This window comes from Acytostelium subglobosum (genome assembly GCF_000787575.1).
Source record: "Acytostelium subglobosum LB1 DNA, scaffold: scaffold15, whole genome shotgun sequence".
Lineage (NCBI taxonomy): Eukaryota > Evosea > Eumycetozoa > Acytosteliales > Acytosteliaceae > Acytostelium > Acytostelium subglobosum.
The window spans coordinates 653,135-680,513 of NW_012236518.1; the positions used below are offsets into that span (position 1 = coordinate 653,135).

A 27,379-nucleotide genomic window follows, 5' to 3' on the forward strand; every position below is an offset into this window, starting at 1 on the left:
TTATTGTTGTTATTGTTGTTGTTATTGTTGTTGTTGTATAGGAGTGTTGATGAAGATGATGGTGCACTTGAAGTCAGTAGACGAGTGGACCTGTATGTGGACATTGAGGAGGTGGCAAGACCTCTGCGCATCATTGATGCTGAGGCAATGACATTGAAGCATTGGCTGCTGCTTCTTGATGTTGAAGTGAGCATTGTATTATGTTATATTGATTGTATATATGTATGTATAACAATGATGTCAATAGATAACAATGACGCATACAGTGTGTGGGAGTCGTCTGATTGTTTGATCGTTTTGTATCTTTGTGTAGTGTTTGTACTTCGTTTTTTATCATTCTGAATCATGTGCCAGAGTACATAGAGAATGAATACTTTATTATTATTATGAACAAGTGAAGAGTTGATCACTAATGACTGCCACATTGGAATCATGGACAATGTAGCCGAATTGATACTTGTTGCCTGGTCCAAGAGATAGACCAGTGATTGTGAACTCACCTGGTTCGTTACAGAGTACACCCCAAGCTTGTTCTGCATCCTCAATCGTCAAAGATACAGAGCATATACTTCCAGTTCCCGTGTTGGTGACGTCAACCTCAACAACAGAGTTGGGACCCGATGGACCAGTCCAAGTATTGACCACACGTTGGGTGAATGTACCCTTGCATTGTTGTTGATTGCCTGTTGACACTGTGCTGCTGGAGCTAACACCTGACGATGAGGACTGTCCTGTGGTGGTTGCTGTGATGGCTACTGGCGATCCCGACTTGCAGTTGGTACCAACTATGATCTTGTCTAACGTCGATATCAATCCGAATGAGTAGACTTTGCCGGGCAAGAATGATGATGTCTTTTGGTAGTCTGGCAAAGAGTAGACGCCAGTACCAGCTTTGTCTACTCCCCATATGGATGACACATATAATGGATCAATAGTAATTTGAACATTTGAGGGGATGGCCGTGGCACCAACATTGACAATGGTAACATTGAACTGGTTATACTTGACACCGCCACTATCCCATGATCCTGTGATAGCAGTCAGAACAGTGGCAGTACATCCAGATCCACCACCACCAGTAGTAGTTGAGGGAGTACCAGTTGTTGTAGGTGTACTAGTAGTTGAAGCACTACCTGATGTTGTGCTTGGCTTAGGAGTACCAGTGGTTGATGGACCAGTAGTTGTTGTGGTGGTAGTTGATGAGCTCGAAGTTGAAGATGTTGAAGAGGTTGTGGAAGGTGGGATAGATTGACCAGACACTGTTATTGTTATTGACATTTGTTCTCCGGGACTAGAGACCGTGTACACCTTTGCAGAATCTAGTTTGATGGTATATATTCCCGGCTGTGATGTTGATCCTGTGATACGGCCATTGAACACACCATCTGATGATACCACCTGATGTGATTTACCATCATAGGTATAAAATGATATCCAATCTCCAACCTTTAAATTTAAGTTCTTACTAACTGAAGGTCCATTCCAAAATACAATCAACGAATCTATTAAATTAAATTAAAGATGGATATATTATTATTAAAATTCTATTCAATCAATCCATAAATATATATTTTATAATACATACCTGATGCATTGACGTATCCTCCTAATGAGGATAAAGACACAATTATTATTATTAATGTCAAGATATATTGTTTAAACATATTTGAATCCTATCTGTTTAATAAACGATGTTGATGATAAAGTGCAGAATGAATGTTCCTAATTGTTTGTTCGAATGGATATCAAAGGACATTGGTCATGAGATACTCAACGATCCAAGTCAGTATTAGGGTCCAAAACACCATCGTTGAAGTTTGATGTCCCACCACAAGCCTCTGGTGGGGGTTTGAGCCCAAACTTTGTGTTGTCCGTCAGTTTCCCTAAAGTGGGTGTTGGTGAGGTCGACCACTTGGGGTCAGGTCCTCAACACCCACTCTAACTCATTCACATACAGTATCTTGTTTGGATGTTCCAAGCTTATGGGAAGGAGGATGATTGAATATGATTCAATAATTCAAGGCATCAACATCTTTTATTAATATATTCACTCACACCCTTGGACACCACCTTCCAGTTGGTCCATCCTTTGGTACCACCCTCAACTTTGGTTTAACAATAAGGTGTGGAAGTGATCTTAATTGTTCGATACCATCTTCTGAAAGTTGTGGATTTGATCCAACATTGATGTATGTAATAGTAGTATTGCATTGCATTGCTTGAATGATTGGATCCCATAGTGTTAGATTGTTTCCACAAAGGCCAAGAGTATCTAAATGCTTGTTGTTACGAATCATTGATGCCAGTGCTGGAACATGCTCATCGTTGATTGTGCCACTGTTCAAGTACAACTGTTTCAAAGAGTTGTTTTGTGAGAGTATCTCAAAGAAGTCGTTGTTGATAATCGGTAGGTTCTTGAGCAATAGACACGAAAGTGTGTTGTTATGTTTGAACACTTGAGCGAAAAGAGTCGGCAAAGAGCGCACGAGGTACCTCGAGTAATTGTGCTGTCTCGACCGAGTTCATACACTCTGCAACACTCTTTGTGCAGAGATTGTAAAGATCCAGGACTCTAAGTGTGGTATTCTTCTGGAGTGATTGGCATAGTTGTTGAAAGAGCTCGTGTGAGTCTGATGTACGACCGGCAGATATGAACTCATTGGTACAGTGAGTTGATCCTTGTTTCCCATTGAGTATGCTAGTGAAGGCCAATTCCAATATTAGACTTTGTAGTGTGGGCCAGTTTGCAAGCATATTGTTGACATCGCTCAAACTAACATAGTCACCACAAATGTATAGGCTCTCCAGTCGACCAATGGTTGGTGGATAGAGGTCTTTGTAACACATGTGCCACTTGGGTTCGGATGAGGACATGGTTAGTTCGAGCGAATTGGAATTGAGCTTTCCGACCTCCTCAATGATGCCTCCCAATCCTTCGTCGTCAACGTTAACATCCAACTTCAAGGTTGAATTGGCAAAGCGTTTTCTAATTGCGGCCGGTACATAACTGATCCTTTCACCTTCGGCAATGATATCTTCTGCCATGAATTTGTAAGAGGCAACCCATGTCAACTGTATTCTTGACATGCGCTCTTGGCCCAGATCCTTGTCCAATGACTTGATAATGTCAACAACTTGTTTATCGGGAATGAGATTCAAATGAATGTGTTTCAAGTTTATCAAGTGATCCATGATGAACTTGACAAGGTGGAGTTTCTGGCCATTGAAACCAGCAGCTCCATTTTTACTCGGATGTATACTGATCGAGGCAATATTGGTCGTTCGTAACAATGAGTAACGAGAGTTGAGTTTTGTAATTAGATCAACATCTCTATAGATGATCGATTCCTTGTTCACTTTAAATACCACTGATCTTCCTATTCCTCCTTTAAAGACCTTTGATTGTATATACTCTAACCATCTCCAACATACACGAGCAACGCTCTTTAACATCACCATACTTCTTGGTGCACCAACCTTGCCATCTTCATCATTATCAAACAAATAATCTATCAATCTAAATTGTATTTGTATTGGGATAGTTGTAATTGTATGAGTTGAATCCATCTTCTATCTCTATCTCTATCTCTATCTCTATGTTTGGAGTGTAATAATCCCTTTCATTTGAGCAACCTTCAAAGCATTGGATTGTCGAACCTCTAGTTCCTGGAATAGCACATTGTTGAGATCTGCAAACCTTTTCCCCTCATTTCGCGAACAAAAATCCATTCTGTAGATTTACATTTAAATCATGTCCATTGTAGTACTAGACGATGATGATGATGATGATACAGTTCGATTGATGAATTGCTCGACACCTTCTACAGTGACGATCTTGCGCTTCTTTGAACTGTTGTCCAGCTTCTCTAGACGTGCTTTGAGGAATGTGAGCCTTGATGTATCCTGTGAATCGATGACGACATATTGAATGGCTTGATCAAACTGCACACTGACCACTCCTCCATAGAACTGTATCTTATTCTTTATCAACTCCATACTATTACTCTCTATATATGTACTCTGTTCACTAAATATGCCGGAATGAATGAATGAATGAGCGAGTGAAGGAATGATACTATGGATGATTGATTGAATGACCTTACCCAATGACTTGATATCGATCGAGATAGAATGTCTTATTACGAAGTTGTGACCACCATGCATCTGGAAAATACTTGGACTCCAATCGATCAAACTCTGCTTGTCCAACTTGATTACTGCCACCACCCGACGACGACATAGAAGCCTTCCTTTGCTTGGCCACTTGAATGAACGAATCATTAAGGTCAGCCTCATTGGTGTCAACAGTGAATGAGTCTCCATATGGATCAATGTCTTGAAGGAATAGGGTTCGCGTGGCCTCGGTCGTGAAGATCATGTACTTGGGTCCGAGTGGCAGACGACGACCCGCGGCAACACAATCAACGATCCATTGAAAGTGTATAATGTCGATTGTGCCAGAGTTGATGAGGTTCTGGATCTTGACCACCTCTTTTGACGATACGACATAGTTGGTGCGATGCGATGGGTATTGTACCTTGGTTCCGCCATTCGCCACGATCATGATCTCGAGTGCAGCCTTGGTGTGTTGCGTGCGATCGCCTTTGATCACGCAGAACTCTACTCCCTCAAAGATGTTGTTGGAGGGCAATACATTGCTTGTGTCTGTGTCCTGGAAGATGGAGAGCAAGCCAACAGTCCTGCGTGGCTTGGGTGCCGCCGCTGCACCACGTCTCTTTTTCTTGCCGCCTGCACCGTCGCCATCCGTGCCGCCGCCACCACCGGCCAGCAACTCAAACTTGCGCTTGGCGTAGCGACCTTCAAACTCCTGCGCCAACTCGAGCAGCTGGGGATACTCCAGACACTCAGTCCAATCCTTGTCCGTGCGGATGCGCACGACTCGAGGGAATCGCAAAGTGAAGGTGGCGCGGTACTTCTCGGTTGGCACAAGCTGGGCAGCCTTGATCTGCAGCGCGCACGAACGGGTGGGATCGATCCACACGTCGGGCTTCTCACGGAATGGTTCCGCCAACTGAAGACACCGCGGTGGGTTGGACGTGTTGAACGGTTGCCAGTGTGGGTCGAGCAACTTTTGTAGCTCGCTGAGCTCGGCATCGCTGTAGCCGCTGCCCACTTTGCAGAATGAGTAGAAGACGTTGTCGGGCTCCTCGGGGTTGCGCACACCAAGCATAAAGTGTGAGATCGTGCCGCCGCGACGACCCACACCACTGCCATAGTAGCCCCCCACTATCACCAGGTCCAGGTCATCGCCCACCCCGTCCAGGTACTCGGGCTTGATCTTGATCCACTTGTCCTTGCGCTCGCCTGGCACATAGATTGAGTCCAGGTTCTTGATCATGATGCCCTCCTCGCGGTTAAGTATGGCGCCGTCAAGGTGCGCCAGGATGTCCGCCGTCGTCTGGCACGGCTTGTGCTCAGACACTTCAAACTGGCGTGGCTTGACACGCACACATCGCTTGAGAATTGACATGCGCTGTGACAGTGGCAACTCCATCACACTCTGATCGCGCACATAAATGATATCGAACGCGATGTAGCACAGTTGTTTGCCATAGTTGTTGTTGAGTGTGTCGCTGGCAGCATCCTTGCCACCCAGGGCCAGTGTCTTGAGCTTGCCAAACTCCTCGAATCGCTGCGAGATTGTGTCCCAGACGAGCAGCTCGCCATCGATGATGCACCTGTCCACGCTGACAGCCTCGCGAACAATCGGTCCCAGTAAGTTGGCGTAGATGTATGTGCAGTCGTTGCTATTTCGCGAGAACAGTTTGATTGTGTCGCCATCCTTGTGCAACTGGATGCGCTCGCCGTCGTACTTGGTCTCCACGACAAAGGGATGGTCCTCCAGAATGCTGATGACTGAGTCGATCGGTTTGCGATTGGCCAGCATTGGCTTGACGGGTTGGCCGAGTGTGATCACCTTGGGGTCGGCGCCGGCAGCGACCATGAGGAGCGCAGTGTTGCGGTTGCCCTTAAGGTCGTCGCACACCTTTTGTAGGCTGCAGCTGATGTTGAACAGGTTCATGGCGTCCGGGTGCAGGAAGGCCAGGATGGACTTCTCGGACATGCCGGTCTTCATCTCCTTGAGGATCACGCGAACGAACCACTTTTGCTCTGTGCATGTCGTGTGGCGCAACACGCGCTTCAAGATGATCGTCTTCTCCTTGCGATCCTCCGTGAGCACGAGTCCGTCCAACGCTATGTTGACGTCGGCCATCGACAGCCGACCCTTCTGGACACAGCGATTCTTGAGCGAGAGGTAGACCGCCGTGCCAAAGTCGCCGCCCACCTCATTGCTCGTGGACTTTTTCCAGTTGACCAGACGTGTGGCGTCGATGCTGCTGCCGGCAATGCCCAGGATGTCGACGTAGATCTTGGCCAACGTCTTCTCCTTCAGGCCGTACACCTGGCGGTCCTTGTCCAAGTGTGGCAGCAGCAATCTGAGCAAGGGGAAGAAGTTCTCATCCTTGTAATTATTGAAGAATATCGATAACTGCTTCTTCTTCTCAGAGTGCTTGGTGATTTTGCTTATACGCTCCATCAGCTCACAAAACACAGAGAATGGCACCTTCTTCTGATAGTCATAGTTGACCTGTTGTTGTTGTTGTTGCAAGTCTGTCGTTGTGGATTGATGCGCTCCATCCATGTGATCAACATCCATTCTTGCACCGTCATCATGATCATTATGGTCATCATAGACACCATGTTGTTGTCCAACATCCACATCATCATCGTCATCGTGGAACTCCAATGAGAATGCTTGTGGCTGCTGTGGTCGCGACTTTATCTGACCATGACCATTACCATGTCCATGAGATTGACCATGGGCTTTGTATTGACCATGTTTGTTGTTGTTGTTGACTTTGAGATGATTGAGTGATGTAGCTATGCCGGTGACTGGTCTTGAACATGAGCTTGATGCACTACTCTTGGAAGGAGGAGCAGGAATAGATGTCTTGATTGAAATGTCTTTGTGATCATCACCATCTCCATCTCCATCTTCATCATCATAATGCAAAGAGAACATGTTTGTGTTACTGATTTATAATTAGTCCATCACCTGGATGTAGTCCTTTTCAAAAATGTGATCAAGTTGGCGCCTTTTCAAACATTTTGATCACACCAAGTCTAGGAAACTATCAAACAGTCAGGCATTGACACACATAATCATTCATTCAAATATTTGTTATTTATTTCATTGATACAACATTCAGGATCTCAACACGACGAATTGGATGACTCTCTGGTGTGATTTGCTTCATTGTCTTGAGACAGAAGGTGTAGTTGACTGGCATGGTCTTGGTACCTTGGCTAAAGGTGAGATCCTTGTTACCCTTGCCAAAGGCTGTCTCGACATGGGTAGCAACGTCATTGGCAAAGTCGAACCAACCCTTCTTGTTGTGGAACTGCCAGTGAACGTCCTTCTTGGCGACCAGGCTGCCCTGGATGGGCAGAGAGTGTTGGAATCTGTGGTCCAGACCAAGCAGCCACACGACACTGTTGGCCAGATATCTTGCCACTCCTGTGTTGGAGGCGCCCGTCAACAAGAGACGGTCGGCAGCAGAGTCGACAATGATGCGACCCTTGTTTGGTGCCACACTGTTGTTGCTGCACACGATGGTGCCCTTGCCCAGCTTGTTGGATGCCAAGATGTCCAACTCGGATGGGAGGGTGGCGGTGATGTGTGTCTGGCGACTGCCCTCAGACAGACGCACCAGACCACTGGTGATCAGGTGTGCGTTGAACTTGCCAGCGAGGGCATTCTTTCCACGAGCGAATGCCAACACAGAGTCGTCGGTTGCGTCGTCCTCCACAGCGCTATCAGTGAGCAGGTGGCACTTGTCGCCATAGAGTGCCTTGAGGATGGCGTTGGTGTAGTTGCAGAGCTTGTCCGATGAGCCAAACAAGTAGAGACCCTTGCCATGATTGTTGAATGAGACCACAGCCTCGAGGAAGTCCTTGCTGACGGTCACCTTGCTGGCCTGGGTTGGCAACACGATGGCCATGTCCACCTTGTTGTCCTTGAGCTGTTGGACAAACTTGGCGGCATCATGAACAAAGACGGTCTTGACTGCCTTTGGCTTGAGGTACTCGGTGATTGCCTTCTCATATTGCTTGCTGCCGGTGGTATCCAACACGAGCACAGTGAAGCTGGCAAAGGCACCGTCCAGACCGAGGTCATACTCGTTGCCAACTGGGTTGGCGTCGAATGTGCACACGGCAGCGTTCTTTGTGTAGAAGTGCGAGAGACTGGATCCGTGAGGAAGCTTTGAGAAGAACGATGCTTGCTTGGTGACCAAGTCTGGCTTCTTGGTGGTGGCCTCGGGGGCAGCAGCCGCTGATGGTGCAGATGCTCTCTTTCTCTTGGTCGATCCCTTGGCCTTTCTTGCTGGCTTGGCCTCGGTCTCCTCGTCAGTGTCGCCGTCCTCGGCAGCAGCTGGCTCTTCATACTCATCGTCATCATCTGAGGACAGCAGACCAAGCTGGCGAGCCTTGTTGGCGGCCTTGACTTGCATGTAGTCGACAAAGTCATCGATCTCAACCTCTCCAGTGTTGTCTGGATCAATCTCTGCCAAGATCTTGTTGATTCTCTTGGCCACTGCACGCTTGCCCATTGATTGGAGTACGTTGGACAACTCGGCGTAGCCGATCTTGCCGTCGTGGTTGGTATCAAACACTCTGAAGATCATACGCAGCTCCTCGTCATCTGGACCAGTGTAGTCCTTGCCCAAGAGATTGAACAAACTCTCCTGTCTCTGCTTCGAGCCAGCTATAAAGTCCAAAGACTCTCTTGCCTTCTTCCTGAGTCTGGTCTCGATTTGAACACGGACCTTCTGGATGGCCTTGGGCTTCTTGATGGCGGCGACGGCGGTGGAGGCGGCGGCTGCAGTAGTAGTTGTTGATGTTGATGATGTGGTTGGGGCTGCTGCGGCCTTGGCTGTGGGCTTACTTGGTGAGGCAGCCACTGCAGCTGGCTTCTTGTGGCTTGGAGCGGCGGCGACGGGCTTGGCAGTGGTAGCCTTTGGTCTGTAGTTCTCTGTCTTGACGTAGTATCCAACGGATGGGTCGAGAGTGAATGTTGTCTTGGTGGCAGGGTCTTTAGCAATGTTGAACCAAAAGGCAGTGTTCTTGAGTGGGAGAATGGGTTCTCCATAAATCTTGGTTGGCTTGGTGGGGGCAGCAACAGCAGTGTTGGTGGCTGTTGTGTTCAACATGGCAACATCCTCTCTGACAAAGTTCTCCCTGCTGAGTTCATCAAAGATCCTGGTCATCTCGACTGGTACTCCAGCAGTGGCGTTGAACACCTCGTTCTGATACTCGCGGAACTTGGTGGCACTGGTCTCACGGAAACAGATGGCCTGGAACATCTCAGTGATCAATGAGAACTTGTCAAAGTTGATTGACAGTCCTCCAGTGCGCTCGGCAATCTCGTCGTAGAAGGCCGGCTCATCACAGCGGGCCTTGACACCGTATATCTTGACGCCCTTGCTTGCAAGAACATCACACTCCACCAGCCAGTTGATCTGTTGATCAGTATAGCTGGGTGGATGAGGACCGGCGTCTCCAATCATCACCAGAGCTTTGGATGTGTGATAGCTCCAAGACAGACCGTTGGCACGGCGCAGGGCATACTCGTAGGCCTCCGGGGTGTCTCCACCACCAGTCATTGGAACGTTCTTGATGAATGACACCAAGGCAGTGACATTGTTAGTGAGATCCAACACCTTCAACAGGTTGTCGCCATCACAGTAGTCACCAAGACCCATAATACCAATCTTGATGTTTGGGATGTCCTTGATGAGACGTGACACGGTGCCCTCGACTTGAGTCTTTACATTCTCAATGATGGATGACATGGAGCCGGTTGTATCAAACACAAAGACGATCTCAACGTCGGAGGAGATGGCATTGTCGACAAAGCTTGCCAACAGAGCCTGGTCATCAGCGCTCAACTCCTTTTGGGCACCAGTCGATTGAGAAGTAGTGAGTTCAATCACATCACCATTTGACAATGTCTCTTGGAGTGAATGTTCTGGAGTCAATACACCGGCACCCTTCTTCAATGTAATCTTCTGATTGTTATCAGCCAAAGTTGGAAGGGCAGTTTGGAGTTTGGATCGGATGGCACTAATAAATGATTGATTGAATGTTAGTTTAATGTACTTTGAATGATTGAATGGCAATGATGTACTTACCCAATCAAATGTAATATTTGAAGGTTCTGGTTGTTTGGAATATTGACAAGATGTTGAGTGCCGTTTGGAAGATGGATGTTGAATGCCAATTCGCGGATGACATTCATGTCAATGAGTGTCTCGTGTTGGATATTCAAAGATGTCAATGTAACATTTGGTTGCATTCTTACACCAGCCAAATGTAATTCAAATTGATACACAGCCATCTCTGTTCTCTCAGCAACCCTCTGTGCCAATACTCCAACATTTATAGCTTGATCAACTTCCAAGCTGAATACATTGTTTGGTGACTTGATTAAAATGAACATGTCTTGTTTAATGTTTGTTTGAATAAATAATAATGAATGTGAATGAATGAATGATTTAATGTTGTTGTTATGTATGTATGATTGATTGAATGTTTATTCCCTCATTTCGAAATGTCATATTTATGTTTAATTGGTGTTGCTTGCCCAATCCCAACAGATATTTCTTGGCAAAATTGCTTTTTATGGGAATATTTTCAAAGTTGATCGATCACGCACACTTTGACTTTCACTCCAACATTAATCAAACTCGCCGTCAAAAACTAAGGCCTCTCGACGAGAGGTACCTCCTGCTACGCCTGCTTTGGCATACTCACTGATACGTGTGACAAAGAAGTCACCTTTGCTTGGCAGACTTATCAACTCCATCCAATCGAAAGGATTGACTGTTTTGTAGATTTTGTTGTGGCCGAGAGAGTAGAGTAGACGATCGGCACAGAACTCAATGTACTGGGACATCTGTTTGCTATTCATTCCAATCAAGTCAACTGGCAACGAGTCTGTGATGAACTCTTTCTCACACTCTACGGCATCGCGAATGATTGATTCGATGGCCTGATCATCAAGTCGGTGCACAAGCTTCTTATACAACAAACAGGCAAAGTCGCAGTGCAATCCCTCATCTCTGCTGATCATCTCGTTGGAGAAGGTCAGACCGGGCATGAGTGCGCGCTTCTTTAGCCAAAAGATGGCGCAGAAGCTGCCGCTAAAGAAGATGCCTTCAACTGCGGCAAAGGCCACCAAACGCTCGGCGAACGACTTTGAGTTGGTGATCCATCGCAGCGCCCAGTCGGCCTTCTTCTTGACGGCGGGGATCGTGTCGATTGCGTTGAAGAGGTGTCTCTTCTTCTCTGTGCTCTTGACGTACGTGTCGATCAGCAGACTGTAGGTCTCGGCGTGAATGTTCTCAATGGCTATCTGGAAACCGTAGAAGCAGCGAGCCTCGGGTATCTGCACCTCTGACATGAAGCGCGTGGCCAGATTCTCATTGACGATGCCGTCGGATGCGGCAAAGAATGCCAGCACGTAGGTGATAAAGTGTCGCTCATTGTCATTTAGTTTGTACTCCCAATCATTGATGTCGGCTGCCAAATCCAACTCTTCGGCCGTCCAAAATGACGCTTCGGCCTTCTTATACATTGACCAAATGTCTGGATGGCGAATAGGAAACAGAACAAACCTATCCTTATTCTCACGAAGTATTGGTTCATCTTGGATATTTATTATCTGTTGTTGCATTGTTGTATTATTAATATTAATTTCAGATGCAATAATAACTAGTTGTTATTATTGTGCACAATATTTGTTGATCAGTCATTGACTGATGAGTTTCGAAGAGTGATATCACTTTCTGTTTTCCATTTCCACGAAATTATTCCAACGAATTGGTTTTATTTTATTTTTTATTTCACCACCACACAATATTATTTTTATTTATATTTTTGATTGTGCTCACCACTAATAACGGAAGTTCTATAATTTAAAAAATAAAGGCTCCCGCCAAATTTTAAAAAGTTAAAGTTAAATATTAATCATATTAGTTTTATGAAAATGTATAAAACATACATTAGATATATATTAAATAGTAAATAATAATATATATGGTATAATAATAATAGATAGTATCATCATCATTCAATCATAATGGACTTGAAGAAAGAGTTGGCCAAGAAGGCAACGAGAGAACTCAAATTGATTATAGCTAGGTCACAGGATAATGAATTGATTCAACAATGTCCAGATGTTAGAAAGGATATAATAGAGTTTATATTAGATAATGATTTATATAAACCAAGAGTGAGATCATCTTCCAAACCAACAACAACAACAACAGTATCATCAGAATCAACAACAGAATCATCATCAGCAACAACATCAACAACAACCAAGAAGACAACAAGAAAGGTGAATCTCAAAGATTATAGTCATAGACGTGAAGAACAACCAAAGCCTGGTGATAAGCGAACAATCAAGAGACCAACACGCATATGGGATGAACTGGAGCAAGATACCTCTCATACTCATACTCATACTCACAAAGGCAACAACAAACCAGCATCAACAACAAAGACAACATCATCATCAACATCAACGATACAAGTCAATAATTTGAACAATCTACCAGAGCATCAGTACAAGGAGTTGTACGATCACCTCAACTTACTCACCGTCGATGGTCTAAAGAAGAATGAATTGGCCGGATACAATGGCAAGATACCAAGGAGGAAGCATGACATCATTGAGTTGATCATTCAATTGCGTACCAGTGATGATCAAGATATATACTACGATGTGGACAATACCATCAATACCAACAATTCCAACAATAATAATAGCAACAATGATGATCTGTTTGGCCAATGGAGTGACATTGAGATGGATGATGAGGAGGATGGACATGGTGGCTGGTGTGGCAACCAAGACAGCGATGGCAGTTCAGATGATTACTATATGAATGGTGCCAATCAGCCAAGTTTCCATAAGAGCTTCATGAGACAAGAGTATGACGACGACGATGACATTGATGGCAATGATGTTATGGACATGGAGCTGGATGTGGACTCGGAGGAGGATGAGGAACACGTCGCATTGGATGTGGACGAGTCGTCATTTGAGGAGGATGAGGAGGACATAGAGGATGCTGAGGACGAGGAGGATGAAGAAGAAGAGGAGGAGGAGGATGAGGAGGACGATGAGGAAGACCAGTCCATCATATACACATTCAAACCACTGTATCAATTGGAGGAGGACTTTGGACAACATCACAATGTTGGATTGCTCCCTGTCAAATACCAGGAGATGATCATTGACCATCTGTTGAATACCTTGAAGAGGAGTAATTGTGATCTTACTGTTGGCGACGGCGGCGGCGGCAGAAATCAAATGATGTTCCACTTGGCATTGGTATGTAGACGTTGGTATGATCACGTGGCGACATCACCGGCCAACCATGTATATATAAACTACTTTGGCATGACACGTGACAAACGTCACCTGGCCAAGCAAGTGATCACTGGCAGGATCACCAGTAACTACACGATCACTCAAAGGATCACCAACCTGACGATCCAGTATCCGCCAGTGCTCCTCGAGGACGATGAGTCAGAACATTCATTCCTGTTACTCGATGACGACCAAGATGCGACAATTTCCGACGATGAAGATGGCGTCCAATATCAAATGAATGTCGAGAATGATGAGAAGCTCAAGAAGATGGTCGAGTCCAAAATGGTGTTCCGCGAGGCACCCGAGTCATCCCTGACCACATGCTCACAGGCAATGACTCAGAAATACCTGCTGCCAGCTCTGACTGTGCTCTCAACCCTGACCAGTCTGACCATCGTCAATCCGCAGCCCGACCAGCTGACAGACTTCCTCTCACTGCCCAGCTTCAACAACCTCTCCCACCTGGCGCTCACCATTGGCAACATTGGCTTGTGGGACAGCCATCATCATTTCAACCTGTGGACGTTCATGAGCCACAACACCTCGGTGACCAGCTTCAGACTGCAGATGGATGCCGACGAGTCGGAGCAGGCCATACACGACCTGTTCATCAAACGAATCATGGAGGAGTTCTGCCAAAAGCCCAAGATGAAGCGACTGGAGTACAATACATCGTTGGGCCAGTATCGTTCGTACCACAGTTCGAAGTTGCCAACCATAGCTGGAGTGTTGATGGCCAATGATGGACTAGATGACAAGTCATACAATAGCTTGCCCTACCTCAACTCGCTGTTCAAGAATGAGTCGCTGACACGCCTCGAGTACACAGTGGCTGACACTGAGCACAAACAATCGCCTGAAGAGCTCAATGCTAAACTCGAGAAGTGCTTCCAACAGATCGCCTGGAACAAGCTGATCAAACATTTGACGTTGCGATATCGATCTGGACATGGCCAAGGAAGCAAGATCTTCCGCAAGTTGATTGGTTGGTCAATATCATGTGTCTTTGGTCTACCCAATGAGACAATCCGCACTCTGGCCCTCTCCAGCCACTTGATCATTCCTGAGCTGTTCCAACAATTAGCCAACACCGAGGGCAAGAACAAAGTGACCAAGTTCAAGGTGATTGAGTCACTGAACAGCAAGCAGTGGAAGGCACTTCTGGAGTGGGTAGCCAGCGACCCTGTTCGTCTGACTGCGATTGAGTTGCCTGCCGTGTCCAAAAAGAATATGACCACCAACCCCAAAAGTGGCAAACAGCAGTCCCTGCTGTCCCTGCTGTCCCGTGCGCTCAAGGCCAACAAGCATCTGCAGCGCATCAAGATCAATGGCAAGATCAGCATTGAGTTGTTGAAGCGCATCCTGGTGTGGGCATCCAAAGACTCAATGTTCACATGCAAGTTGGTTGATCACAAGCTGACTGGTCCAACCATCGAGAAATTACGACCAATCACCTACTATTGCCAAAAGAACATCATCAAGATTGGCGGTATCGAGTCGATGTCACATCTTGAGCAACTATTCCAAGAGGATGACAAAGAGAAGGAGTAACTTACTTGGATTGTCAAAGCTAATGAACTTTCATTCGTTCATTCAATCAATCAATCAACCATTCAATCAATGACACTTACAATAATAAACAATTGAGTGCGCATCGCATGAAGGGAAGCTCCTCCATGATGCCACCAACCAACCGACAACCATGGCCATGTAGCCAGTATCACTTCCTCGTGAAAAGACACAAGTCAAGCTGGCCAGGACCTGGGAATAAGTCGACGTGGACGGCGGTTTAGGCTCTTCTGTCTACGACCAATGAATTGACAGCTCCGCGTATCAGCACTCGATCGGCGCAAATTTGATCAAACAAGTGTCCAGATTCTTTGTTTCGGACGATTAATACCAGCTAAATGAGATTGGCCATACGCTAGTAGTTGGCCAACGTGGCCCCCAATAGTTTTTCGTCTGCTTTGGGATCAAGCCAAATTTCTTAAAATATCCTTGGCTATCAGGTGATGGCCTTCAGTGAGGTTGGCATGGGCTGTTGATTGATTGGGGGGTCGTTGGTTCCCTTGATCTTGTGAGCGTGTGGGATGATTAGTGAGGGGGTGAGATGGGTCGACCCTTTCAGTCTGATCAAGGAAAAAACAACAAGGATAATAATACTTTGGGCCAGTGGTGTCGTCTTCTTGGGAGGTGCCACGAGTGAGTAAACTTAGTAAGTTGCCTGTTTGTCGGTGTTAATTAACACTCAGAAGTGGGCACTCAGCCAATAAGGAACATATGATTAGCCACTGTTTCATACCCCTGTAGCCTATACAACCTAATACTGACCTCCTAACAACTACTCTTACCATCTATGATTGATTGTTTGATCGTTTACTGTTATCTATATCTATCTATTATTACTCTTATTTACAGTTACTAACCTAACCGACTTTTGACTTGAATAACTACAACTACAACAACAACTTCAACACTTTGATCTACATCATCATCAATCGATTTAAATACTTTACTCATCTATTGAACTGCAGAATATCCAAGCGAGAACTTAACAAACAAATCAAACAACTCCTCAACAAAAGTAATTATTATAACTACTCTCCATCCATTGAAACAGGTGGCACACATTCATTCGTCCTTGTACACGCATCCACAATCCACAATCCACAATCCACAATGTACACACGATACATAACAAACAATGAAGAAACTTAAACCTTAGGTCCATCTATCATTCAATCGCTAAATACTTCACACGATCAACACTTACACATACACCAATACACACACAAATAACATGATCATGATCGGTATCCATCATGACCACAACAGGACATCAACAAACCAAACCACACACCATCTCCACCCTTGCCCCGACTTTTGAGCTGGAACAGGATGAGAAAGTGTGTGAGGTTAGAGAGATGGAAGTATGCATCAACAAGTCAAATGTTGTGTTTGATGCTGTGTTGGTGCTAAAGTGTGTTAGTGTTTTATGGGAATGTGAGAGGACGGAAACAGATGTGAGGTCGATGTGGCATGCCTGTCCCTCATCTAATATTCATTCACTCATTCACCACCACCAATCTCATCAACGTCTTCGTCATCCATCAATCAATCAATCAATCATGCATTCATACATTCACAAGGTGTAATCACATGTGTTGTTGTTATTGTTGGCTTATGTGTGTGTTATTGAGTTGTGTTGTGTTGGTTGTTTGGGGTTCGAAATGACTTGATGGTTAATCCCAATGACCAAACTAAAGTTAATACTTTAAGTAATGCAACGTCCATCTCTATCTTGTTATAACAACTACTACTACTACTTCGTAACACTGATATATAAGTGTTTTTTGAGATCACCGACAACAACAGCCAACAACAGGCCAACAACAACAACAATACCATACATCATCCAATCAATCAAACATCATACAACAGAACATCGGAATGTGGCTTTAGCGTTAACATCGAAATACTGATTATCATAATCCAATCAATCTATCCGGATATCAACCGGTTGTATTATTACATTACATTATTACAATATCATTAATACAATTACTTTATCATACTTAGAGAGAATATATATATACTACATATAATATAGAGTTATAAACGACAAGGGATGTCTTCCACATCAACGACATTGGGACACATCCAGCGGAGGATGAAAAGATGGAATAAGAATAAGAATAAGGGCGAGCGAAGAATTGAAGTAGATACAAACACATTGAAACCTGTTGTTTCAGAAGAGGGATCAACGAGCACAGTAGCGCCGAGCAACAAGCCAAAGTTCCTCACCAACTGGATATCAACGACAAAATATACAATCATTACATTCCTTCCAAAGAATCTATTCGAGCAGGTAAGGTCACCAACACTCATCATACACCTTGCGGATAACGCTGGCGAGAGAGTTAGACAGATCACCAACTCACAATCATACCCTACCCTTATCATCACTTAGTTCCGAAGAGTTGCAAACCTTTATTTCCTTGTAATCTTGATCATTTCATATACACCAGTGTCTCCTGTTGCGCCAGGACCAAGCACGATAAACCTAGGAATCGTCCTTCTAATCAACGCCTGTAAAGAGGCCTACGAGGACTTTGTAAGTGGCCAGCCATGCATAATCGATGGACTCCCTCCCCTAACACCATACTCCATCACCAATACAGCGCCGATATCAATCAGACAAGAGAATTAATAGTCAGGTGACAAGAGTTGTCCGCGATGGACAACTGATAGAACGTTTGTGGAAGGATTTACAGGTTGGCGATGTTGTAAAGGTACAGAATGAGGAACAGTTCCCGGCCGACCTGGTACTGTTGTCTTCGTCATCCGATTCACCCGGTCTCTGCTACATTGAGACCTCCAACCTGGACGGCGAGACCAATCTCAAGACCAAACAATCACTCATCGAGACAAATGCTCTACAATCACAGCAACACTTCACCGACTGCAAACTGTTGGTCGAGTGCGAGCAGCCCTCTCACATCCTTCACAAGTTTGATGGACGTATCTCCATGAACAGCAACGAGCCACTTCCACTCAATGCCGAGCAACTCCTCATTAGAGTATGTATATCCAAATGAGTGGCTGTTGGTCAAACATCTCACTTACATTGAAACTACTACAGGGCACACAACTGATGAACACCAAATGGGTATATGGTATCGTGGCATACACTGGACATGAGACAAAGTACATGCTAAACACAATGGCCACTCCAACCAAGAAGAGCAAGCTTGAGCGCGAGATGAACAGGATCTTGTTGATGGTACTGTTCGCAGAGATCATGTTGTGTTTGTCATCGGCAATAGTCGGTATGTTCTACGAGAAGCGACATGGCAAGTCGGTGTTCCTGCATTTGGGCCATCGCTACGGCTACCAGGCCGTACAGAAGTTCTTCACATTCGTCGTGCTCTACTCGACCATCGTGCCCATCTCATTGTACGTCACGATGGAGATCGTGCGCGTCTTCCAGATATTCTTTATCAATCGCGACAAGAAGATGTACCATCAGGACACCAACCAGTTTGGCATGGCGCGTACCTCCAACCTGAACGAGGAGCTTGGCCAAGTCGAGTACATCTTCTCTGACAAGACCGGTACACTGACCCGTAACGAAATGGAGTTCAAGGTGTGCAGCATTGGCGGGCGAGTATTTGGCAATGAGATATGCAACAATGATGGAGACGACCTTCCATTCCAACAAAAGACTGGTGCAGTATGTATACATCACAGGACCTGGACATGACTTGACTCCTCTAACACCCTCGCCAACCAATCATCAACAGAGCGATATTGAACTAAAGGAGTTCAACCGATCATATGGTAACCTTGCAGAAAAGGTTAACATTGACTTTACAGTGTCCGAGAACCTTGAGTTCTTCATTGCAATGGCACTGTGTCATACAGTAATCCCCGAGCAAGAAGAGAATGGAACAAGTATGTTACCTCGCCCACCTCCCATTCATTCATTCATCATTCAATCAAAGAACTAACACTATGATCAATCAGTCAAGTATTCATCATCTTCACCTGATGAGATTGCATTGGTAAATGCAGCGGCAACATTTGGAATCAAGTTCAACAGTCGTACACCTATAGCTATTGGTATTATGGTCAATGGCGAGGAGATAGTCTATCAGCTGCTGAATGTCATTGAGTTCTCAAGCGACAGAAAGAGGATGTCTGTGATTGTTAGAGATCCATTGACACAGGAGATCGTGCTCTATTGCAAGGGAGCCGACTCGTCTATATTGCCACATGTCATCGAGACACAGGACAAAGAGGTACTGCGACTCAGCGAGGAGAGCTTGAAGCGCTTCTCATGCACCGGACTAAGAACCCTGTGCATTGCCAAGAAGATTATCCCCGAGGCTGAGTACGAGCAGTGGAACCTCCTGTACAAGAAGGCCAGCTTGGAGATTGACAACCGTCTCGAGAAGGTTGGACTTGTGTCCCAGATGATCGAGGGCACATGGACACTCATGGGCGTCACAGGCATTGAGGACAAGTTGCAGTACAATGTGCCTTCGACCATCACTACGCTGTCCAAGGCTAACATCAAGATCTGGATGCTCACAGGCGACAAGCAAGAGACAGCGATCAACATTGGTATCTCGTGCAAGTTGCTCACAGGCTTGGAGATCCTGTTGTTGAACGAAGCGACGACGACCGACCTGCAGAGGACGATCGTCTCACACATCCAGCGCATCCAGGACGAGAAGAAGATCAACCCAAAGAGCGAGTTTGCCGTGGTCATCGATGGTGCCACACTGGCACTGGCCATCACCAGAGAGGTCGAGCAGCTATTCTACGACTTGACATGTCTGTGCAGCTCGGTGATCTGTTGCCGTGTGACGCCCTTCCAAAAGAGCGAGGTGGTGCGCATCGTCAAGGATCGCACGACATCAATCACCCTGGCCATTGGCGATGGCGCCAACGACGTCAGCATGATCCAGAAGGCGCACATTGGAGTTGGAGTCAGCGGCAAGGAGGGTCGACAGGCGGTGTTGGCCAGTGACTTTGCCATCGCGCAATTCAGGTTCCTCGAGCGATTGGTGCTGGTTCACGGACGATATAATTATAAGAGATTATGTGTCCTGATCTGCTACTTCTTCTTCAAGAACCTGGTGTGCTCGCTGCTCCAATTCTGGTTCTCCACCAAGAACCAGTTCTCTGGCCAATCACTCTACGATGGAGCCAACATCCTTGGCTACAACCTCATCTTCACATCGCTGCCCATCATCGTCATTGGTGTCCTCGAGAAAGACATTAACTCATCATACCTCCGAAGATTCCCATCACTCTACCGAGAGTGTCAGATGGGTAAATGCGTAAGTGATGTCCTTCATCTCTCCCGCGCCATGTACATGTCACTAACACTTGTCCTATTCACAACAAACAGTTCAATCATCGCGTATTCTGGTCATGGATTGCCCTTGGCATTTATTCATCGGCCATCATATATTTCTTCTCTGCCGTACTCTTTGGTGATACTCCAACTGGCCGTGATGGAAGGACAGGAGGACTCTACCAGACCAGTGCAGCAGCCTTCACATTCATGGTGTTCATCGTCAACCTCAGACTATGTCTTGTCATCAAGTATGTTCATCCATCAATCAACCATCACTCTCATTCAATCACTAAATGACTAACTCATTCCAATCAATCATTATAGTTCATGGACAATACTTCACCATGTATCGATATGGGGATCACTGATCGTATATTGGTTCCTCGAATGCCTTTACAGTTATATTTATATACCTTACACATCATACTTTTATTTAATATTCTTGGATGCCATCAGAGAGCCCATATTCTTCATCGCGCTCACTATTACAGTGATCGCAGCACTTGGACCAGCCTACTTTGTGACCGCTGTATATAGGAACATGTTCACACAACCACTTCACATCGCTCAAGAGATACAACGAGAGGAGAAGAAAGACCTTCGCCAGAAACTACAATACCTCAGAGCTGTCAATACCCCTTGTTGACTTGACTTGATCAATCAACCAACTACGCACGCCAAATCAATCAATCAATCAATCAACTTAATATAATATATTTATGTAATATCTATCTATGTATCTAACTTGATCAATCGATTGCACATTGCTAGTATCTTCATGTTTCCCTGATGCCATGCATTGAACTTGATCTCCAGTAACAAACTGTTGATGCTGTGTTGATTGACACCCGCTTGGATGAATGGCGATTGGTCGCCTTCAAAGAGGTAGCTGAGTACTTGGTGATGATTACTCATTGATGCCTCATACAGCTTGTGATATGATGGTAGATGTCGACGAAGTTGTTCTTTTGTTGTACATCGTTGATGTATCATATGAATGATCTCCACAAGTCCATGACTACATGCATTGTCTACAATCTGTTCCAATGTCCTGCTGTGAGTTGTACCACCACCAACACGATCCACGCCAACATTAAGATATCCCTTCTCAAGTAAGAATGAGAGTATGGATACGTTTGATATATCATATGGAAACAAGTCCTTTGTGTTTAGCTTCTCTTCCAACTCACACTTGGAGATAGCTTGCGCCAGCTCCAGGAGATATTCAATCGAGTCCAGCTTGCCAGCTTTGAACGCTTCACTCAACAATGGTCGCACATCAAAGTTGAACCTGTTGTAATCGGATATCTTGTCGCCATGACTTGTGAAGTGATTGATGATCGTCTTGACCAATGATCCAGATATCGCGGAAGCATGTATCAACAACGAGGCCACAATGTATGAGTTATTGGGGAAGGAGAACTGCTTGCCAATCTCAACGATGACCTCCTCTGTTATCTTGCTGCCAGAAACACCGACTTGTTTGATTAGATTGATCATCACCTTTTCAGAGTATAGTGTTCTCAAGTTCAATGTGTTGACAATCATCCTAATGGTGTCGATGTCGCCAACCTCGGAGGCTTTCTCCAACGCCAAACTAAAGTTGATGCTAAAGTCCTTGCGATTACAATATAACATATTGATCACTTCTCTGTTTCCAGACATGATGGCTTTGTTCAGCATATTGCTGAACTTACACTCTAGCCCTGGATGTGTCTGCAGTCTGTCCAACAAATCCATTGACATTAAGCTTGGGTGAATATCTTGAATGAACACAGGTCGATTGCCTGATGATGATTGATTGAATGTCTTGACCAGAATGAAGTCAACCACCTCCCTGTTTCCAGAGAGCAATGCACTCGGAAGTGAGGTAATCAGTGTGTTTACCAATGTTGGTGATGATGGGCTTGTTTGGATGGTGAGATCATACAGCCTGTAGACCATTGATGCAAGTCCCTTCATTAATGCCAATGATAATAGCTTCCCCAGCTCATGAATGGGTATGTCTTGATTTGGACTGACTCGTTGGATGATCAAGTCCAACATGTCAACATGTCCAGGGATACACCAATGAAGTAGTGTAATGATGCACATGCTGCTGTCCAAGAGGTGATTGGCCACACTATATACATTGTGGATAATTGACTTTTCGAGGATCTTGATCATCACCTTTGAACTTATGAGTGAGTGTCGTTCATAAAGTTGGTACATCTCCAATGCCCAAGGCTTGGTGAGCCATGCTTCTGTCATGTTCTCCACTGTTCCGGGGTCTACAACCTGGTTGATTTCAGCACCAAGTTGGAGTAACTTCTCGATATGTGTCGGATGGACTATCCTGGACAATCTATCATTTTCGATAGTCATGCGTGTAGTGGTCTTTGCCAACATATCCATTATTGAGTCCCATCTAGGATATGGATTGGATGCTAAATGAGTGCGGAGTAGGAGATCCAGTAACTTGGATTCAAGTTGGATGTGTGGATCAGTCAGCAGGACTTCCAACATTACTGGATCGGGCTGGAATATCGGATTTCCATCTGATTGAGGACTGGTATAGATTTGATCACCAAGGATAAGGAATGAATAATGGTGTGATGTAGAAACCAATACTGAGAGTGACTTGAAGAACCATTCGCGAGCACCATAAACAAAGTAGTATGACACTATATCTCTTTCAATCAACTGTGCACCTTTGAGTACATACTTGTTATTGATGCCAAGTGATGAATGTACCTTTCCCACACATTTCAAGACATTCCTACACAACACCTTGTCCCTGAACACAAGGTGGAAAGATGTTTCCAATCTTGGTGATGCGACTGGGGAGTGGACTGCATGATCCAAGTATGATCTGTATGTTGATGTTTGATCAGTCAGTATCATATTCTTGATTCATGAGAGTACTACTTATTGAACATACCTCACTGGAAGGATTGATGATTGAATAGAGTGGATTAGTGAGGCACAATGATTGTGTATGGTGCTATATCCCAGCGCCTGTGCAGATTCTTTGATTGAATGTAGTGTGAGTAGTTTGTATGAAGTGGACTGATTGATGAATGATTGCGATTGGAGGTAATATTGAATTGATCGATGTGAGTTATTCGTTGTGGCCTCGATCAATATTTCAAGAATTGGGGAATAGGCTGAGGATGTACCAACTAGATATTGGACAACTTCCACTCGGTCATGGATGAATGCATATTCAATCATTGATTGATAGTCTTTCCGCTCGGATATTGGTGCATCGTTGTCCATGTATAGTTCCATCACATGTTTAAACACTTCCAATGTATTGCGTGATACCCAGTATATTTCATCCTCGTTGGACAACTTGATCAATTGTCTCAGGAGCAAGTCCACTGCGTCCAATGATCCGCTGTAAAGGACGCTTTGAACACTGTATGATGGACCATCGTCATTGTACAACAGGTCCCAGTAGTTGTGCAGTTCAACAAACTCATCAAAGAGTATTCGGAGTGAGTCGATGTTTGGGGGATACAATGCCTCGGTAAAACAACCATCATGATAGTCGACACCAAATGTTCTGTGTATGGCATTCATCAAAGGTCCTGATATACCCGCCGCTGTTCTGAGTGTGCCTGAGGTGCCATCCCCCTCCTCCTCTTGATCAGGCGGTATGTCAAAGTAGCAGTTGCCAATGAACATGAGCATCAGGTCAACTGTGATGATCCTGGAGTGGCATTGGGCAATGTAACTGACCAAGTTGTCGAGTGATGTCCATGTGAATAGGAGTGGAAATTGAGTTGGACATGTGCGCGGACTTGCTAGGTATGTCGCCATGGCCCTGGACATGTTTTGAATCATGTCTGGTTGAAGATCAATTGTTTGAAATGGATCTGACGATTGAATTAGTGACTCGAGACTGACAAGATCGTTACTGCGGATGGCGTATGGGATTGTCATACGCAGGCCTGCCAACTCAATAAGCCAGTTCTTGTGTTGGATGCATGCAGGCACATTCAGCAGGATACGAACCAGATCTTCGGAGCTCTTATCAATCATTCCAACACCGATGAAATGAGTGTAAATATATTTGATTAGTGACTCTTGACCATGATCAGCGGCAATATTGATGACATCTTTGAACTCCTTGCTGAGAACATACTCGAATCCATGGATTGAGTTGGCCAGCAAGTTGAACACATCGATGTGGCCAAGCTTGGCCGCGGTCTTCAAACATGATTGATAAGGCTTGACAATCAATTCGGGTGACATTGATGTCAGGGTGATGTTGTCCATGATGTACTTTACACTGTCCGTCATGTTTAAGCGTGTCACCAGTCGCAATACTTTGGACCAAAGTCTACATCTAAACAGACATTTGTACTCCTCGTTGAGTATCTTTAGCATGGACACTGTGATACCGCCGCCGCTATTCAGGCACTTGACAAACTTGGGAGCGGACGAGTATAGTTCGGGCTTGAAGTCAATGTGCTTAAAGAGTAGTCGAACCATTTGTACATCGCCATTGTCAATGGCCACGACCAACACTGCCAGTGTGAAGCATGAGATTGATCGATGGGCATTCACATCGATAAATCTTTGGATTAGATCAACATCGCCATAACGAACTATACTGCACAAGTCCAATAAGTTCATCTCGTATGGCAAGGGCATGATGACCATGTTGTTGACGTCGTTGCCAATCAATCGATTGATCACATGATGATTTTGGAAACGAATGGCGGCCTCTAGGAGCTCCCATTCCGGTTGCCAAGGCTTGTTGCCGTAGTATTTAGACATTCGATCTAGTGCCTCGAGGAACCATTGAGTGGCATTGAATCTTAGCATCTCTGTGAGTGAGCCATCCTCCAACAACTTGGCACCTTTGATCGATTTATAATTAATCTTCCATCCAGAGTGTATGATTGATACTTGATCAATGATCAATCTTAAAAGTACTCTATTACCGAATACTGAGTGTATTATATTATCTTTATCTTTATCGTTCATGTGTTTGTGATCGACTGTCGATTGATTGAATGATGGAATGAACTTTGATCACTTTTGAAGTTGATCATAACGACGCATTGGAAAAAAAGTTGGAAATAAGTTATAATTTACATATTTATTTATTGTTCCGTGATCATATCATTGTAGTTCTCCTTTGCTTTACCAACATCTGCCATGGATGTCCAAGCTGTGGCGTGTTGTTATTGCTGTTGCCATTCTCAATATCAACCTCGCCAACTACATCATGAGTAGACTCCTTGTTGACAACATCCATCACCTCACTATTCAAGCTACCATGTGTTGAACTAAATCCATTGCCATTGCCATTGACATTGCCATTGACGTTGCCATGAGTTGTTTCTTGAAGTATTCTATGATTGAACTCTTTTGAACATTGATGCATAAAGTCATCTATATCATCAAGTAATAGAGTTGGATCATCACGGTGAATGATGAACCAACCTTGAAGTTGTGCAGTGCTAATGGGTTGCTGTCCAAACCTTTCGATGATGATATCACTGATGTACTGATGCTTGGAGTTGGTAAAGAATCGACCAAACATCTTGCGCACTTGATAGCAGGTGGCGTAGTCAAACTTGATCTTCAAGTCAACGCGTCCTGGACGAATGAGTGATGGCGACAGTCGCTCAAAGTGGTTGGTTGTCATAATGAGTATCCTGCCGTCTGACGACGCCAGGCCATCAAGCGCGTTAAGTAGTCCAGAGAATGTGAGCACATCCGTGCGTCCCTTGCGCTCGACGAATGCGGCATCAATGTCCTCCAGCACCAGTATCGTGTCCTTGGGTGTCTTTTGAATGATTGAGTGGATGTTGCCATCGTGAATACCCTTGCTCATGTTCATTATGCCTATGGACAGTCCAAACTTGCCGGCTATCGATAGGATGAATGATGTCTTTCCAGTGCCGGGTGGTCCGTACAACAAGTAACCGCGACGATATGGTACGCCTGTATCTATATACCATTGCTTTCCATTTATAAAGCTATTGACATCATTGAGTATAGTATCACCGACATTCTCATCCAATACCACTGACTCTATCACTCTCTTTGGTTGCACGCTAATGCATTCCCAGAACTGTGAGTGTGGCTCAAGTGAGAAGATCTTGGTCTGTTGATGATTGAGCGATGATGATGGAATCATACCAAATGATTGATTGAGTGATCGAGTGATTGTGAATGATTGAGGACGAGTGTTAGTATGAGGGTAAGGCGAGGGCGAGGGCAAGGGCGAGGGTGAGGGCAAGAACATACCTTGTCTTTGTTGAGGCCGATCGAGAAGCGCATTGAAGCATTGATTAGATCTTTGACAAGGTTGAGATTGCCCCAGAATATCTTGATGGTGATGACATCATCGCGTATACCATCCATTGATCGTTTCTCTGTATACTCTCTTGAGAAGTAGACGACGTGACCTTTGAATCGCAGCCATACCGTGCCCATGGGCAACAGTTTGAACTCTGGCTCACTCCGCCTGACCTCCTGTGCCTCATTGAATCTTGTGTTGACAGTGACGCCACGCATACCAAACTGTTGTTGTGATGCCAACCATTCCAATATCCAAACGAATGCTTGATCCGGATATGATATCTGTGCCGTATAATAGAATGAACTACTAATCCATTCTATCATTGATTGTATTGCACCACGTAAATAATTGAGTAGCCAAGTTACTAGAAGCAATGACACTCCTACCCCAAGCATTGAGCTTGGTCCTCCCCCTCCCTCACTGCCTGTTGATGCATAGCCTGTCAGACCAGCCAATCCCAACAATCCGCCTCCTAACCAAGATGACAAGTCATTCATTCTTAATTATATATGTATATATGTATTTGTACAGTGACTATATGTATAGTATGATGTCAAATGAGTTGTGTTGAGTTAGTGGCCCTTTGTAGAAGGGCTAGCATAGCCTGTGGTTGTGTGTAACTTCCATCTCGAGAATGAGTGTGAATGGCTACGGGGTGGCTATTCATTCAAACAAAGACGCGTCATCAAAGAATGACTCATATTTGTCGACTCGACGACTTTTATTCGTATTCATTCATACA

At 45.0% G+C, this 27,379-nt stretch overlaps 10 protein-coding genes across 10 annotated transcripts; 2 read left to right on the forward strand and 8 right to left on the reverse strand.

Annotated features, from left to right (window-relative positions):
- Positions 1-384: 384 nt before the first annotated feature.
- On the reverse strand, positions 385-1,278 carry SAMD00019534_076440 (hypothetical protein; the record flags this gene model as incomplete). The annotated part of the gene is made up of 1 exon (XM_012897341.1): positions 385-1,278. The coding sequence occupies one exon, from the start codon at positions 1,276-1,278 to the stop codon at positions 385-387; it is 894 nt and encodes a 297-aa protein (XP_012752795.1).
- A 1,164-nt stretch (positions 1,279-2,442) lies between these two features.
- SAMD00019534_076450 (hypothetical protein) lies at positions 2,443-3,192 on the reverse strand (the record flags this gene model as incomplete). The annotated part of the gene is made up of 1 exon (XM_012897342.1): positions 2,443-3,192. One exon carries the CDS (start codon positions 3,190-3,192, stop codon positions 2,443-2,445), a length of 750 nt encoding a protein of 249 aa, XP_012752796.1.
- Positions 3,193-3,744: 552 nt separating this feature from the next.
- On the reverse strand, positions 3,745-7,045 carry SAMD00019534_076460 (hypothetical protein; the record flags this gene model as incomplete). The annotated part of the gene is made up of 2 exons (XM_012897343.1): positions 3,745-4,027; positions 4,176-7,045. The coding sequence occupies 2 exons, from the start codon at positions 7,043-7,045 to the stop codon at positions 3,745-3,747; spliced, it is 3,153 nt and encodes a 1,050-aa protein (XP_012752797.1).
- Positions 7,046-7,208: 163 nt separating this feature from the next.
- Positions 7,209-10,378, reverse strand: SAMD00019534_076470 (hypothetical protein; the record flags this gene model as incomplete). Its single annotated transcript, XM_012897344.1, has 3 exons — positions 7,209-8,902; positions 8,969-10,146; positions 10,215-10,378. 3 exons carry the CDS (start codon positions 10,376-10,378, stop codon positions 7,209-7,211), a joined length of 3,036 nt encoding a protein of 1,011 aa, XP_012752798.1.
- A 387-nt stretch (positions 10,379-10,765) lies between these two features.
- Positions 10,766-11,728, reverse strand: SAMD00019534_076480 (hypothetical protein; the record flags this gene model as incomplete). The annotated part of the gene is made up of 1 exon (XM_012897345.1): positions 10,766-11,728. A coding segment is annotated over one exon (963 nt), but the record flags the coding sequence as incomplete, so codon positions are not given.
- Positions 11,729-12,252: 524 nt separating this feature from the next.
- SAMD00019534_076490 (hypothetical protein) lies at positions 12,253-15,016 on the forward strand (the record flags this gene model as incomplete). Its single annotated transcript, XM_012897346.1, has 2 exons — positions 12,253-12,262; positions 12,354-15,016. 2 exons carry the CDS (start codon positions 12,253-12,255, stop codon positions 15,014-15,016), a joined length of 2,673 nt encoding a protein of 890 aa, XP_012752800.1.
- Positions 15,017-17,093: 2,077 nt separating this feature from the next.
- On the forward strand, positions 17,094-20,979 carry SAMD00019534_076500 (hypothetical protein; the record flags this gene model as incomplete). Its single annotated transcript, XM_012897347.1, has 8 exons — positions 17,094-17,333; positions 17,436-17,579; positions 17,647-18,045; positions 18,108-18,698; positions 18,769-18,919; positions 18,992-20,313; positions 20,385-20,581; positions 20,658-20,979. The coding sequence occupies 8 exons, from the start codon at positions 17,094-17,096 to the stop codon at positions 20,977-20,979; spliced, it is 3,366 nt and encodes a 1,121-aa protein (XP_012752801.1).
- Positions 20,980-21,065: 86 nt separating this feature from the next.
- On the reverse strand, positions 21,066-22,016 carry SAMD00019534_076510 (hypothetical protein; the record flags this gene model as incomplete). Its single annotated transcript, XM_012897348.1, has 1 exon — positions 21,066-22,016. The coding sequence occupies one exon, from the start codon at positions 22,014-22,016 to the stop codon at positions 21,066-21,068; it is 951 nt and encodes a 316-aa protein (XP_012752802.1).
- A 1,075-nt stretch (positions 22,017-23,091) lies between these two features.
- SAMD00019534_076520 (hypothetical protein) lies at positions 23,092-25,148 on the reverse strand (the record flags this gene model as incomplete). The annotated part of the gene is made up of 3 exons (XM_012897349.1): positions 23,092-23,164; positions 23,254-23,341; positions 23,492-25,148. 3 exons carry the CDS (start codon positions 25,146-25,148, stop codon positions 23,092-23,094), a joined length of 1,818 nt encoding a protein of 605 aa, XP_012752803.1.
- Positions 25,149-25,518: 370 nt separating this feature from the next.
- On the reverse strand, positions 25,519-27,134 carry SAMD00019534_076530 (hypothetical protein; the record flags this gene model as incomplete). Its single annotated transcript, XM_012897350.1, has 2 exons — positions 25,519-25,872; positions 26,676-27,134. Coding segments are annotated over 2 exons (813 nt in total), but the record flags the coding sequence as incomplete, so codon positions are not given.
- Between the last annotated feature and the right edge of the window lie 245 nt (positions 27,135-27,379).